Raw genomic sequence first — 15,337 nt, 5'->3', positions numbered from 1 at the left:
CTATGTGGGCCATTAAATTTAGTGTTGGTGAACACACAACCCAAGGGTCTTGAGTATTCAAGCTGATGTGCTTTAAGCAGCATCGACTGATGACTGGCCTTTTACATGTCATAAAACTATTACTCAAAACTGATGGTTCTTTTCACATGTTTTACTACGAGAGTAGCAAATAGAGCAAAAACAAAATAGAAACAATAGACATCGGAAAGGAAAGGGAAGGAAGGAGTGTTTTACCTATTTAAGTTTAGCTAGGAGACGTAGGTAAACAGGTGTCACGTATGGGTTAAGCTGCTGTTAGACGAAGCTAGCAGGGACACATCAAACATCAGACAAAAGGTCAAAAGAAGAAGAAACAGCGGGAAGTGTCTCCCGTTCTGTCTGTGGCCTACTGTGCGTTTACGTTAACCGTACTTCATGTACTTAACTTGGTGCTAAGGAGTGAGGAGGGGTAAAGCACAGACAGGGGTTAGGATTCTAATGACCTGGGTAGTTACGGAAACAACAGTTGCTAGAACTACTGTAATCCTATAGAGAGAGGGGAAGATGTCGATACGAAGTACCTAAGATAAGGTATAAGTAAAGGTAGAATGTCCTTATTGCTCAAAAACTAAAGGAAAGGACAACAATTGACTTAGTTAAATTTAAAATTTAGTTAAACTTTATTTAGCTGAATATGGAAATTCAGGCTGAAATAAAGTGAGTAAATAAATTGAAATAAAATCAAAATCAAAAGTAAACAGGGATTGTCCTCATAGCCCTGGTAACTAAAAGGGAAATTGAATAAGCAAATTGATTTAATTAAATTTCAAATTTAATTAAATTCAACTTAACTGAATAGGAATAAATGAAACAATGAAATAAATGAAACAAATAAAAACCCAAGGTCTCTGGGTTTCAACTAAAAGTGAAACCAAAAGGGAGGGGGTTGAGAGAGAGAGAGAGAGAGAGAGACAGAAAGAGAGAGAGGGCGGAGTAGTTTAAACCGCCTATCCGTGCTTTGTGAAGCTCAGAAACCAATGTGAATCATTTGTCTCAAATCAGTGATTCTGAGCATGTATCAGACTGTTAAAGTCACGGGATTTTAGTAACCAGGCTTTGTTGCGCGTCATAGATATTTCGAAATTATTCTAAATTTTAACGGTTCGTGAACCAGTGTGTATTTGATTTCTATGCGATCTTGTATCACTTTATAGATTTGTACACATTTAATGACGCATTTGATAAAAGGAAGAGGCGAATTTAATAGTCTCTTATTGGTCTGATTGTCTAAGCTTTCATAAAACGAGCCCTACAGTTTATTAAAATATCGTGCCCTGAAACACACCTCATATTAAAAGGTATTAAATAGTAGTTTAGTTCTAAATTGAGCGTAAGCCTTCTCTGACGAAGAAATCTCAGATTAGCCGCACGTATAGATGGTACCAGAACAAATAAAATGAGATGGGCGAAGGAATCCCCATTTTCAGCAATTTTTAAGGTGTTTGAGCGATGTTCCTCCTCACCAATTAAGGCCTTATTATTATTCGTTACGTCATTGTATTCATATTAAACTGCTAAACTGGGACACAGATTCCCCGAGTGAGTTCTAAATATCAATTGTTAAACTATAACAAATATTCGTGTCTGACTTGTCTCAGTTGTTACAACCTGGTTCAATGACCATGGTATCACTGTGTAATTACTGTGTGATTTCATGTAATATTCTAATTTTTTGAAATCCTGTTTTCGTGGGTTTTATGAGCTGGAAGCCCAAATTATGTACAAATAAACAACTAAATACTTGAAATAGTTTAAGTTGTGGGCCCTGAATCTATAATCTATGGAAGTTTAACGTTTTGAATGGAATTATGGAAATAAATAAACTTTTCCATGATATTCAAATTTTTTGGAAAGGGTCTGTATGTGTGCTTGTTGTTGATCTGTTTCAGCTGCTGAAGCCATTCCTTCAACAAGTCTCCAGGGCATACATTACATGTGCCAAATACCTGCAGAAAAAGCTGCCTTTGCAGAGCAAGACCCTGCAGTGTTTGTCTGCCATAGATCCTGTTGTGAGAGGGCACTCTTAGACTGGGTTTGAATGAAAGAAGCTCACACAAATGTTGAGTCACATGCTGCCACTCACCAGGAGATTCTTCATTATAGTGTGGACCAGACCCTGCCCACTTTCACAGACGTAGATTATATTGTGACATGGTGGGCCTCAGTCTTTAAAACAGGAAAATATCCAGGCCTGTGCCAAGCTGTAAAAGCTGCCTTGTCCATCTTCCATGGTCCCTTGGTGGAATCGTCCTTCAATCTGCTGGGTGACATTATAGACCCAAGACGCAACAGCATGAACATCGGTACATTCAGTTCCATCCAGACTGTCAAGTACACTTTGGTGTCCAGGAATCAGAGTGCCTTAGAGATGTTCAGGAGGGATGATAGGTTTGGGGAGGTAGGCAGCGACAACGGAAGTTGCTGAGAGTCCGAGAGAGGAGGATGGAGTTCGACTGCCAGCCAACTACAAGTGCTGCAGAGAAAAGGCTTAAAGCCACAGAGGAAGAACATATAGCAAGAAAGAGACCCATTGCTAAGCAGCGAAAATGGGCACTTGAAAGACTTGTGCAGGCAAAAAGACAGAAGAAATAAACATTTTGACCAAGTTTTGGCTGGTGTTCAAAAAAGTTTAATTGGTATTAATAAATGTGCTTTTACACTTGAAGCAAATGTTGTCTGTTGTTTATTTTTTGTCAGTATGCTTCATTTACATGTTTATGTTAAATTCTCAATATTTTTGACCATGTCACCTTTTTCACCTCTTCTGAGTTTGCAGGTATGAAGCAAACAGACATGGGACAGCAGCCAGGAAATGGTTTTGATGTGCAAAAGGCTGGGCTGCAAGGCTGATAGCATGGCGTTTCCTCTACAAAACTCACTTCCATGAGTTGTGATAAAACTTATGATGCAATATCAGTCTACCCCACTAGAGTTGGGCAAAATTCATAATTTAAGAATTGGCTTAAAGTGTAATGTGTAAAAATTAGTTAAAAGGATAGTCCACCCAATAATGGATCATTCCAAACCTGTATGACTGACTTTCTCCTGTGGAACATTAAAGAAAAGTATTTTGAGGAATGTTAGTAACCATTGTACGAAAGCCATAAGGAATCAAAGTTGTTTGGTTACAAACACTCTTAAAAATATATTTTGAATTCTGCAGAATAATGTGTTGTTTTCTACCTAAATTCAAATTCAGCTCAAGATCCCACATTCACAGATGGTGCACAATCAGCTGTTTTGGTAATGAGTTGAGTAGAAAAAGTAAGGCAAGTAATATTATCCATTTTCTGCCTTCTCCAAAACTTTAGGTGTGAACACAATCAATTTTACTACTAAGTGTGATTCAAAAAGATTTGTTGCAGGAACCCACCTTTTGCACATGTAGTTTGATATTAAAATGAACTGTAATTGTTAAAGCATTTACTACATTCAAGTATTTAAAATGAATTGCTTTTGTTTTAATTTGTTGACAGGCCTCCTTTTATTTTAACAAAAAAATAATTACATGCAGAGAGAAAAATATGCAAGGCAAATCAATTTTATTTACAATGATTTACATGTTTGATGATGATGTACATTGTTTCATAACATGATATCTTCCATAAGTAATCATTTAACAGTTCCATTAAACTTCATGAAAAATATAATTTTCATATATTGATAAATTCTTGTTATGCCCACAGTGAGCAAGCCAAAGACAAATTTTCCATAAAGTGGTAGTAGTAAAAGAAAAAACCTGCCTTGTTTCTCCCAAGGGTTCCCTTGATCAAAGGTTGTTGTTTTTTTACATTGAGGGCATATTTAAGGATTCTCTTCAAAATGAGTTTCTACATGACTCTGAAGGGTTACTTGACGAGTGAAACTCTTTTCACACAATGGGCACGTGTAAGGCTTCTCTCCAGTGTGAATTATTGTGTTACTCACAGGGTTTTCTTTATCTGTGAAATTCTCCCCACTTTGATGCCAAATTTCCTCTTCAGTGTGATTTCTCATATGCCACGTAAGGCTTCCTTTATGTGTGAAACTCTTTCCACACTGATGGCATGTGAACGGCTTCACTCCGGTGTGAATTCTCGTGTGAACATTAAAGTGTCCTCTATGAATGAAACTCTTTCCACAGTGATGGCATGCAAACAGCTTCTCTCCAGTGTGAATACTTCTGTGAATCTTAAGTTCTCTTTTATTTGTAAAACTCTTTCCACACTGATGACATGCGAGAAGTTCTCCTTCTGTGTGATTTCTCATGTGCCAATTAAGGCTTCCTTTACGTGTGAAACTCTTTCCACACTGATGGCATGTGAACGGCTTCTCCCCAGTGTGAACTCTCAGGTGATCATTAAGGTGTCCTCTATGAATGAAACTCTTTCCACACTGATGGCATGTGTAATGATTCTCTTTAGTGTGGATTCCAATGTGACACTTAAGTTTTTCTTCATTTGTGAAACTTTTTCCACACAGAAGGCACGTTAAAGGGCTCTCTATGGTGTGCAATCTTAAGTGAACCTTAAGTTCTCTTGTATTTGTGAAACTTTTCCCACACTGTTGGCATGTGAAAAGTTCTTTATATGTATGAATCCTCTTGTGCCATGAGAGGCTTGCTTTTTGTGTGAAACTCTTTCCGCACTGATGGCACGTGAACGGCTTCTCTCCAGTGTGAATTCGTATGTGTTCATTAAGGTGTCCTCTATGAATAAATCTCTTTCCACACTGAGGACATGAGAAAGGCTTCTCTCCAGTGTGACTTCTCATGTGAATATTAAAATGTCCTTTATGACTGAAACTCTTATTACATTGTTGGCATGAGAAAGGCCTCCCTCCAGAGTGAGTTTTCATGTGATTCTGAAGAGTTAATTTACTAATGAAACTCATTCCACATTGATTACATGAGAAAAGCTCTCCAGTGTGCATTTCCATGTGACGCATAAGCTTTTCTTCATCTGTAAATCTCTTTCCACACTGAAAGCAAGTAAAAGCTCTCTCTTCAGTGTGAATTTTTAAGTGAACATTAAGTTGCCCTTTATGTCTGAAACTCTTACCACATTGAGGGCATGTGAAAGTCTTCTTTCTGGTTTGTTTTTTTATGTGATCCCCAAGGTGTCCTTTTTGTGAGAAATGCTCAGACTGTAGGTTACTAACAGGTTCTTCAGTTGCGAAATTTTCAGGTATCTGGAAATGATAGTTGTCCTCCACTTCATTCAGTTCTTGACTTTCCTCTTTCACTTCTTTCATCAGGCCTAGAAGTAACATTAAATTGACAAATATTAGTTCAAGAAAGGTGAAACAAAAAATACAAAAAAGTGAAGCCAAATTAAAGATAGATAGCAAAAGACAAATTAACTTATTTCTTTCCGTTTCTTTTATTTGATCTTTATTGTGCAAAAAGGTCATTGTTATGTTATGTTATCAATGTTATGGTCATTTTAGATGCATTTTGGTGTTTTCTTAGCCTGACTACGTCAGACTTCGTACTTCCGCTCAATTTCATTTCGCTTCTGTACTCAGTCTGAGACAGAGTCATAGCTTTCCGTTTTCCTCCGGCCTGAAAACAGCTGGGCCAATCAACGAATAGAGGGCGGGCTGAGAGCCGTTACGTAGACGATGATTGTACCGTGGATGCGTAGATTTACTTCACATAATCTGCAAAAGTCCTTCACAGCCATGTTCACTCCGGTATTTCGCTCGATGGTTTTGTTTTCGCATCATACATGTGTTTACAGTGGAAGTTAGATGCGGCTGAGCATGCGCATAACACATGCCATAACCAAACGTTATGTGATTGGCTTACAGGTAACCAATGATTTTAAACTTCAGACAAGCGACCCCCGCGAGAGAGAAAACACTTCTCTATTATGCAATTCCAGACTCTGTCTACGAAGCAAAGCGAAGTAGCAGAGTTTGGTATTACCAGGCTAGTGTTTTCTCTGTCTGAGTCAGAAAATCATAAAAGCAGTAAAATATCCAAATGATTCTAAGTCAGAAACGTTTCAGGTCAAGACTATATTGGGTTTGGATCTTGGCTCAACCACTCTAGGGGAAATTTGGAAAAAGTCACTTTGCAATTACATGTCAACTTATTCTAACCCTAACACCTAACCATAACTATACTATAACCATAACCATAAGTCTACTGACAGTCTACTAATACTCTAATAAGAGTTAGTTGACAAGTAGTTGAAAAGTTACTTATAGTTAGTAGAATGTCTAAAGTGGACTATCGAAGTAAAGTGTAACTGCTACTTTAATCAGTTGAATGAAAAAAAAAATGTAAGACTCAAAAGTTTACACCGTGGTCTAAAGTACCGGGAAGGTAAACTGCGCGCAACTGCTCCTCCCAGTCTGCGACGGACAGTAATCAGTTTTGAGCGCCACATTTATAATAAGTATGGAGGAGATTCAAACTGTGCTGCAGTTATGTATTGGTTTACTGACGAGGTAATTAACAAAACAAAATAGACGAGCACTGATACTAAAGCGTGTTCAGAAAGCTTGTATGCGTATGCATATGTTATCAGTTATTGTGAGATGCCTGGGACGAACGTGCAAAAATGTCCTCTTTCGCAAATACGCTTAAAAAAAGCCTGAACCCCGTCTATCAATCATAAATAGTGAGAGTCTTGTAAATAGTTGTTTGTTACTAACTTCAAAGCGCTATTTCAATCCTGTTATAGTAAATTTGTAACATGGTTTGGACTGCCTTGCAATAGATGACAATGTGTAAACATAATGACTTAATAATAAAAGCTGTGGCAGAAAAGAGACGAGCACTGATAAAGGGTGTTCAGTAAGCTCGTAATGCTAACGTTAGATATAAAATTTGTATGTTATCAGCTATTGCGGACATTGACCGTGAGATGGTTGGGACGAACGCGCAGAAAGTTTCCTCTTCCACAAATACCCTTAATAAAGCCTGAAACTCGTCGCCACTCCACCAGTTTTTTTATTAAATTCCATATTTGCAGACAGACAACTCTTACTGCATGAAGCCACGACACAAACCGCAATAGATTTTTTTTAAAGGGAGGTTAAAAATAAATAAAATGCTGCGTGGAGTCATCCAACCAAAATGCGGCGTGAACACAACCAATCAGCTTGTGCAGCGCACAAGTCCCACCCCTGAAAGTTCCTGAACTTTGAAAAAGTACTACCTCATGAGCAGGGACTATCGGAGGGGGAAATATTTACCTGGAACTTCATTTAGACACTGGTTCCTGCGGTGTAAACACATCGAGTACCAGCGCAAAGTTCCTAGTTCCTGGGGAAAGTTCCTGCGGTGGAAACGCGGCTTAACACTTCTGAAGATGGATGGAATGATGTTGACCTTCCAGACGTGACACCACCACAGCCTACCTTCAGACCCACCAATGCACCAGGACCTCAGCTCATTACTACAGCAACCTATACAGTTCTCCAGTTTTTCCAACTTTTTTTTTTTCAAACACCCTGTTACAGACAATAATTAAAAACACTAATGACTTTGGGTCAACTCACTACTCAAAGCCCTCCAACCCGTGGATTGACGTTACCTTACAGGATATTTTTGCATTCATGGCCATGGTCATTTACATTGGTATTGTGAAACTCCCTTCAATAACGGATTTCTGGCGAGGGGGAAATCTCTACAGCTTGCCGTTCCCTATAAGGTTATCACAGGAAAGAAGTTTCTTCGGATCTGCCGCTCCCTTCACCTCAGTAGCAGGGTGGACGATGCTGCTAATGAGCAGAGAAGAGGAACATCACAATTTGATCACCTCTGCAAAATAAAGCCCCTGTACATGGAGATGAGGGATGCCTGCAAAAGGAACTTTCACCCTGGCCAAGAAATTTCCAATGATGAGAGGATGGTTGCCTCAAAAGCACCTATTGAGATAAAGCAGTACATGAAAAAGAAGCCTGTTCGCTGGGGATACAAACTTTTTGTCCTTGCAGACTCAAGCAATGGGTACACTTGGGACTTCTTTGTATATGAAGTGAAGCTGCAAGGAAACAGTGGCAAGGGGCTCAGTTATGAGTCTGTGATGGAGCTTCTTGACACACAGTTGCTTGGCACAGGCCACAAGTTGTTAGTAGATAATTTCTACACCAGTCCCTCTCTTTTCAGCGACCTCCTTCAGAAGAGGATCTGGGCGTGCGGAACCATACGCACAAACAGAATTGGGTTTCCAAAAACAAAAATCAATGTTCTGGACTCTAAATCTCCCTGTGGGAGTATAAGATGGATCCGGAAGGACTCCCTCCTCTTTGTCCAGTGGCGAGACACAAGGGACATGTTCATGTGTTCCACACTCCACACAGCCCATGCGAGGGACACTGTTCAGAGGAGAGTCAAGAGATCCAGATGGGCGCTGGGTGTTGAAGGACATCTCTGTTCCACCAGCAGTGAAGGAGTACAGCCGGTATGTATTATATAATCAACAATCTTTTATGCTATTTGAAATGAAATAAAATATCTCAATGTTGTTGTTTTTTTTATGTCCAAACAGGTGCATGGGTGGAGTGGACCTATCTGATACCCTAATAAGTTATTACAAAGTCATCCACAAGACCCAGAAGACATTTTTTTATCACTTCATGGACATTGCTATTGTGAATGCCTTCCTTCTCTACAAGGACATCACTAAAGGTAAAGGAGAGGTACCCATGCACCAGAAGGCCTTTGACCAGACCAGCTCCATCACCCACTCCACTCATAGCACATCACAAGCCTGTGCATATCACTGGACACAGCACTGCAGGTCGTCTGAGGTGCAGACACTGCCAGGCAAAGACACCAATAAAGTGCTCCTCCTGTGATGTGCCTTTGTTCCAAATCGGGATTGCTATAATGATTGGCATGTTGCTAATAACCTTTGAAAAATGTTAGCTGGGATCTGTTGTAGAGCACCCGTAGTTTTGTTTGAGTACCAGATGTGCCCCTGGAAGAGATATTTTCTTTGATTCTGAAAAATATAATTTGTAAATTGTTTGAAATACATATACATACGTGTGTGTGTGTGTGTGTGTGTGTGTGTGTGTGTGTGTGTGTGTGTGTGTGTGTGTGTGTGTGTGTGTGTGTGTGTGTGTGTGTGTGTGTGTGTGTGTGTGTGTGTGTGTGTGTGTGTGTGTGTGTGTGTGTGTGTGTGTGTGTGTGTGTGTGTGTGTGTGTATATATATATATATATATATATATATATATATATATATATATATATATATATATATATATATATATATATATATATATATACACACGTGTGACCACCATGAATTTAGTTGGGTCACAGGGATATTCATAGATGTAGATATTCCACCTACGTCACTACCTAATAGAACAACGCCATATTTACGACCGATCTCGCCCTGGTATGGCCGCCCAAACTGCCCATTTGAATGAGAGAGAGACAGAGATACCTGGAGAAAATGTCAATTTTAGGCTCCGATCCTTATTTGTTACCCCCAGTTTTGTTTTGTCCATTATTATCTGCCCCAGGCTTGCCCCAATTGGCCTTTCATGATATAGAAATACTTAAGTCTTAGAGCTTCATGGCGATGTCATGAATGAATCTATGAATCTGCAGCTGTTCGGCTGGCATGAATGAATCTATCTAATCTGAACAGCAGCACTGGCAGAGTCCAGAGAGACACCAGCATCAGCACAGCCAGAGACATCAGTCGAATATCATAAAAGACTGCCATATCTGTCCGAAAGAACAATGTTCAATTATAGAGAAGGGTTAATACACACAAATATCGAAATGAATTAATCTTTCGAGTCGAATCTTTTTGAATGATTCACTCACGATTTGGCTGCGATTAAAAGCTATCAAGAGGTAAAGCTCATCAGTGATTATAATATAACGACTTAAATTGCAGTTTGTTCGTCACATAAAGCTATCATATGAATAAATAACGATATTAATATAACGGACGAGTCGTATTAGATCACTTTTGTGATGTTTTTTTTGTCTTTTATTATTATTTTTTTGCGTGACAGCCCCCAGTAGGCTAACGTTACTCATTCACTTTTATTACGTCGACAAGAAGAGTCTCCAATACATATTCAAAAATGTCCCTTTGTCTTCCACGGAAAGTAACCTTAAGGATTTGCACATGAAGGTGAGTAAATGACGGCAGAATTATCATTTTTGGAAGAACTAGTCCTTTAATATGCATTTCAAGGCTAAGATTATGCATTGTCTGCAGAGCTAACGTTACTTACACAAAATAACATCTAAAGCACATGTGATGAAGACAATATCTTTATGAACTTAAGAAAACTATTTATTAGATTTAGGTAGGTATTAACTAACAGACAGACATACAGTTATATTCAAAACAACCCCAAATCTTACTAACTTACCATGATAAAATGCTTTAACAACAGATCCACCAAATAAAATGAAGAAAAAACATTATCTGTCGATATCTGTCTGTATAATGGTGGGCATTGAGAGTATAATGGAAATATAATTAACCACAAACCAACATGAGACTTCAAGTCTTTTAAATAAATGATTCTCTCTTCTATCCTTTTCTTTTGGTATAGAATAAAATTCCAGTTCGGGGTTCCTCTTTCGGCTGTTGTTGCAGCCAACTGCACAACATATTGCAGGCATTACTGAGACCGTCGGTCATAAAGATGGTAGTTGAGAGAGTGGAGTTGCCGTGGCGGTTGCGGTGCATCCTCAGATTACTAAGAGGACCTTTAAGCAACCATTAACCATTAACTATTCTCTCTCTCTCTCTCTCTCTCATTTACTGTTAAGGTTAGTTATTAAATTCATTAATTTTCATATCAAATGTTTATTTACATGTTTTAATGTCATATATATATATATATATGACATTATAGTGTGAGTTCTAATATTAAAGTGTTTTAATACCATAGCACTTGTTTTGTCTCTTTATTTGTAGAAAGTTTGGTTTCAAGAATGGAAGAAAACACTATAATGTGTTTATGCTTCAGTTATTATGTGTCAGCAATTACTGACAGTGAATCTGGATAAGGAGTATAATAGCTCTAAGTGTAACCTTTCATTAGAGCCCAAAATGATGACTGTAGAGTAAAGCATTCAAGAACAGCAGCATGTTATGTGTCTGTGGTTACAAAGGGTCATTTGGAGTCTCCAAGTGGCCTTTTTTTAGGAAGCGCCTAGACATAAACTTAGATAAACGTGTAAAACACCCATTTTCTAAGGTATTGTTATAAAATTAAAATTTTGAACTAGGTTTGGTAAGGCTTCATGCTGTGATCCCATTGTGTTTTCCAGCTATAGTTATCCCAGCTGTAGTTATCTGCAGGCATCTGTTTACACAGAACTTTGAACACACTAAAAAAAGGGGAAAAAATTTCTATTACTCAATACCAGTAAGTGATTCTGACTGTTTGGGTGATAAGTGATTCAAAGTGTCCCCTTCAAAAGATGCATATACTCCAAATGGTTCAAGAACAGCATGCAATTTAATTTGGGTAGGCCTTTTTTTTAGGCGTTTTTGGCTAATTTTGCAGGAACGCTTAGTTACATTGTCTTTCTTATGCTATGATGCTTGTCTGTTGTCTGATTAAGACATTACATATTTTGTACCAGATCATTTATGGTTGTTTATATTATTCAATAAAGTTCTTGGTAAAAAAAAAGAAAAAAAAAAAGCTACTGAGCCTGTTATTATTGTATGCAGCGCGCAATGTTTATGCGCATGCTCCAAGTCTTCTCCCTTTTTAGTGTATCTTTGTGGCAGAATTACAGTGCAACACACTGGTCTGACATGTATACTACATCATTTTGAGTCGTTTCAGTGGTTTCGTGTGTACGCAGGTATTTCTTGAGACGACGCCGTGTTTACGGAAAAAATGTAGAACGAGGAAAAAAATATTGGATAGGGAAAGCTCTGGCTACGTGTGGATGCGGCCTAAGACACTCTTCTCCGCTTCTCAAAAACATAAAACATTAGTCTTTACACACATAGTGTGTTAAATAAAGAAAATGCTGTACTTCAATTCAAAAAACCATATTTATAATTATAAATGAATTATTATAACAATAATAATATTTTTATTATTATTAGACAGTCTCCAAAATATGTGCAGGACTTCATTCACGATTGAGGCGGGTGGATCTACTGTATGAGGTTTTGCCGACAGTTTGAGGATCCACTCGAGTTATGAGGTTTAGTCACAAGCTCTTAGAATAAAGTTCAATTCAAGTTCTGGTATAAAGTATAGCCAAAAATCTAATCAAATCATTTTCAGGACATTCTACTGTACAAGAGTAATATTTTTCTATTATAATTTCAAGTTTATAATTTCTTCAAGTTAAAACAAACTTTAATTTTGACGGTTTGTCGTGAAGACCTTAGAGTTTCTGTGTGTGTGTAGTTTTATCAAATAAACTGGTGAAAAGTGAGTAGTGAAGTGACTTAGTGAAACGACAGACGCTAAAAACACATTCACACAGAGACGTGCAGTGCAGAGCATGCAGACTTCATATTTAAATAGTACTCTTATTTATTCTCTTAATCTCAGCGTGGCGTTCAAAGAACAACGGGAGGCATTAGAAGCAAGACGTTTGAAAGGTATTAATGAGGGGCGTTCACGAGTTTAAATATGTAATGCAAATTTTTGTTCATTTACTTTTATTCATTTTAAGCATTTAGTAATTTATTTGTAATAAACACTTTAGGTGGGCTATTTAAAAAGTGTTAGGACTATGTATATGTTAAATTATGTTGTAAAACATATGCGCAGAGTGTGATGTCATATTATACATATAATAATATGATGTGCAGTCAAGTTCGGGTGTGTGTATATGCTGTTTAAATGAGTGTTCTCACCAATACGCTTGTTGTGATTCTTCTTCCAGTTTAATGCGACATGTAGCCTGAGCTATGTATCATTACTTTTGCAACGATTTTTCCAGTCATAGACCAGTGACTGACTAGAATCCAGCGCTGACAAGAATCACGCAGTGGAGGAATGGAAAGTTGACAAGCCATTAAAAAGTATTGACTTAAGAAACAAATCAAGACTTTCAATAAATCATGTTCCCATTCACTCCGGCGACGAACTTTAAAATTAAACTAAATTCTATTTATAAGGTCAAACTTTTACATTTTTAGGCATTAACTAATTCCAGTCCCTAATGCCAAAATGTTTTCTTTGTTCAAGTAATTTACTGGTCAGGCATTATTGTTAACTCGCAAGACATTAAGGAGAAAATGACAATTTGATGGATAACTTAAATATATTCTGTAATTACATTTTGGTAATATATTCATTCCGCCGTCACATCTGAGCACGAAACGCTGCTTGGGTAGTTGCAAGATATAAAAATAATTAATAATACAATAATAATTTAATTGTTCATATGTGTTTATTCTTGTTAGAAGAGTTTGTTTTACTGATTATGAACACAAATTAATCCCGACAAACCAAATTAATTGTAACTGTATTAATTACACCATTGATGAAAACAAGCTGATCACGAAGGTATTTTCGGCCTACAATTCTAACATAATTTTTCATGAAAAATCATGATTGTATTATTTTTCGAAAGTAAGGTTAATGTAAGCAGCTTCTTGCAATACTCTCTTAAATGCGTAATAAAACCTAAGTGCAAACATTACTGCTTTAATGACCGTCCTTTATTTTTCAGTGCATTTGTTTTACAATATATGGCCATTACTGTCATGGGATTAATAATATTATAACTATTATTATGTTGTAGATTAGTGTAATGTAGACAGACACAACTAAAAGAGGTTTGAATTTTTCTTTGTTTAATTTGCACACTGAAAATGGGTTGGAGCTTTTAACTTTGAACTCTCAAAGTGTACCAGATTGATGAATTTAACATTAAAATGCACAACATTTTCTTAGAGGGGGGACATTTTTTTCACTAAGGCGACATTCACACTCTGTGTCAGTCCAATGGTTTTTCCCACTGGTGGTACTATTCCACAGTCGGAGAAACACTGTTCTAAAGGTGTCTTCATGTCCTGTCGAAAAGATCATATTTACGATTTGAAAGCACATGAATGCTACCACAAAGTCGTAAATATGAGTGGGAAGCTCAGGATTTTCTTTAAGCCCTGATTTTTACAAGTTGGGGGCATTTCAGTCAGAAATGTGGTGTAATACCACAATATTTATAGGTATTTAGCAGTGACATCATGAGGCAAAAAAAAAAAAAAAAAAACACTTTGTGCCGGGAATTCGCTTATTTTGTTGCAAATAAAAACCTGACAAAGTATAATAGCATTGCAATAAAACAAATTATGTAACAATATAGCTTACAGTGGCTTCATAAATTAATAAAAAAATGTTAGAAAGCAAACCACCTGATGCACATTGTTTGTTCTTCATTTTCTAGCAGTACAAAAACCTTGCTGTATTTATGTGTAGTTAATTAAGGGAAGGTACACCAACGAAAGGGACTTGAGCGCACATAATGTAGTAAACACGACTTCTCAACTCGTAAATACGAACTTCCCAGTAGGACTTGAACGCAACACAAATCAAATGTGGTCAAAAAAAAAAATCTAAAGTTTTGTTACCGTTTTCCCTGTAGCTTGAATGCTCTCAAATGCACAATGTAATGTAAATGTACTGTAAAGCAACAGTTATTGAGCAACTCAGAATAAACACCAACCTATTTGTTCCTCGGTTTCTTCGTCTTTCACTCTGCAGGGTTCGGGATCGCTCGTGTCTTCACGCTCCTCTTTAATAAACTCCACCTTTATGTCCATGTCACTAAGATTTTTCCTTCTAACTTTACTTTTCTCGAAGTATATTTTACTTTTCTAAATAGAAAGGAGTAAAAAAAAAAAGTAAATCACTGATCTGTAACTGTTCCTCGTGCGTGGATGCGCTTTACACGGGAAAACAATACAACTTGGCGCTATTTACGAGAGACTTGCTGCATTACAATATTATGTTGAATACATTAATTTCATTGTACCAACGCAAAATCAGCTAAAGTAATATTACCACGTGAAAGGCATTAGTTGAAACCGCATCGTTTAACACAATTTAGATACTGAAAGGCTCAAAATCAAAACACCTTTTCCCTGTGGAATAACAGCCGACTGAGGAGTCCCGGGTGTTGTTACGGATCAACTGGGGATCATGTTAACTGGGGGAACGCGCGTGCACGCAGATAGTTTTACCTGGATTTCCAGCAGATGTTAGACAATACAGATTCGTCACAGCCATTTTTCACGGATCCATGATTAAAAACGTATGTTTCACAAGTTGTATACACACTGGTATGCATAATAAAGCAATTTGTTTTTGAAGTGTATATTCCTGTGTATTTGACGC

General features: G+C 37.5%; 1 protein-coding gene across 1 annotated transcript; it reads right to left on the bottom strand.

The window, feature by feature from the left end:
- Nucleotides 1-3,571: 3,571 nt before the first annotated feature.
- On the bottom strand, nt 3,572-15,135 carry LOC308695901 (uncharacterized protein). The gene is made up of 3 exons (XM_081374165.1): nt 15,078-15,135; nt 14,667-14,817; nt 3,572-5,276 (listed from the first exon to the last, which is right to left on the bottom strand). Exons 2-3 carry the CDS (start codon nt 14,761-14,763, stop codon nt 3,844-3,846), a joined length of 1,530 nt encoding a protein of 509 aa, XP_081230291.1. The 5' UTR covers nt 14,764-14,817; nt 15,078-15,135; the 3' UTR covers nt 3,572-3,843.
- Between the last annotated feature and the right edge of the window lie 202 nt (nt 15,136-15,337).

This window comes from Scardinius erythrophthalmus (assembly GCF_964197995.2).
Source record: "Scardinius erythrophthalmus genome assembly, chromosome: 9".
Taxonomy (NCBI): Eukaryota; Metazoa; Chordata; class Actinopteri; order Cypriniformes; family Leuciscidae; genus Scardinius; species Scardinius erythrophthalmus.
Note: the sequence above shows the minus strand (reverse complement) of the source record. Positions and strands in the feature narration are given on the sequence as shown.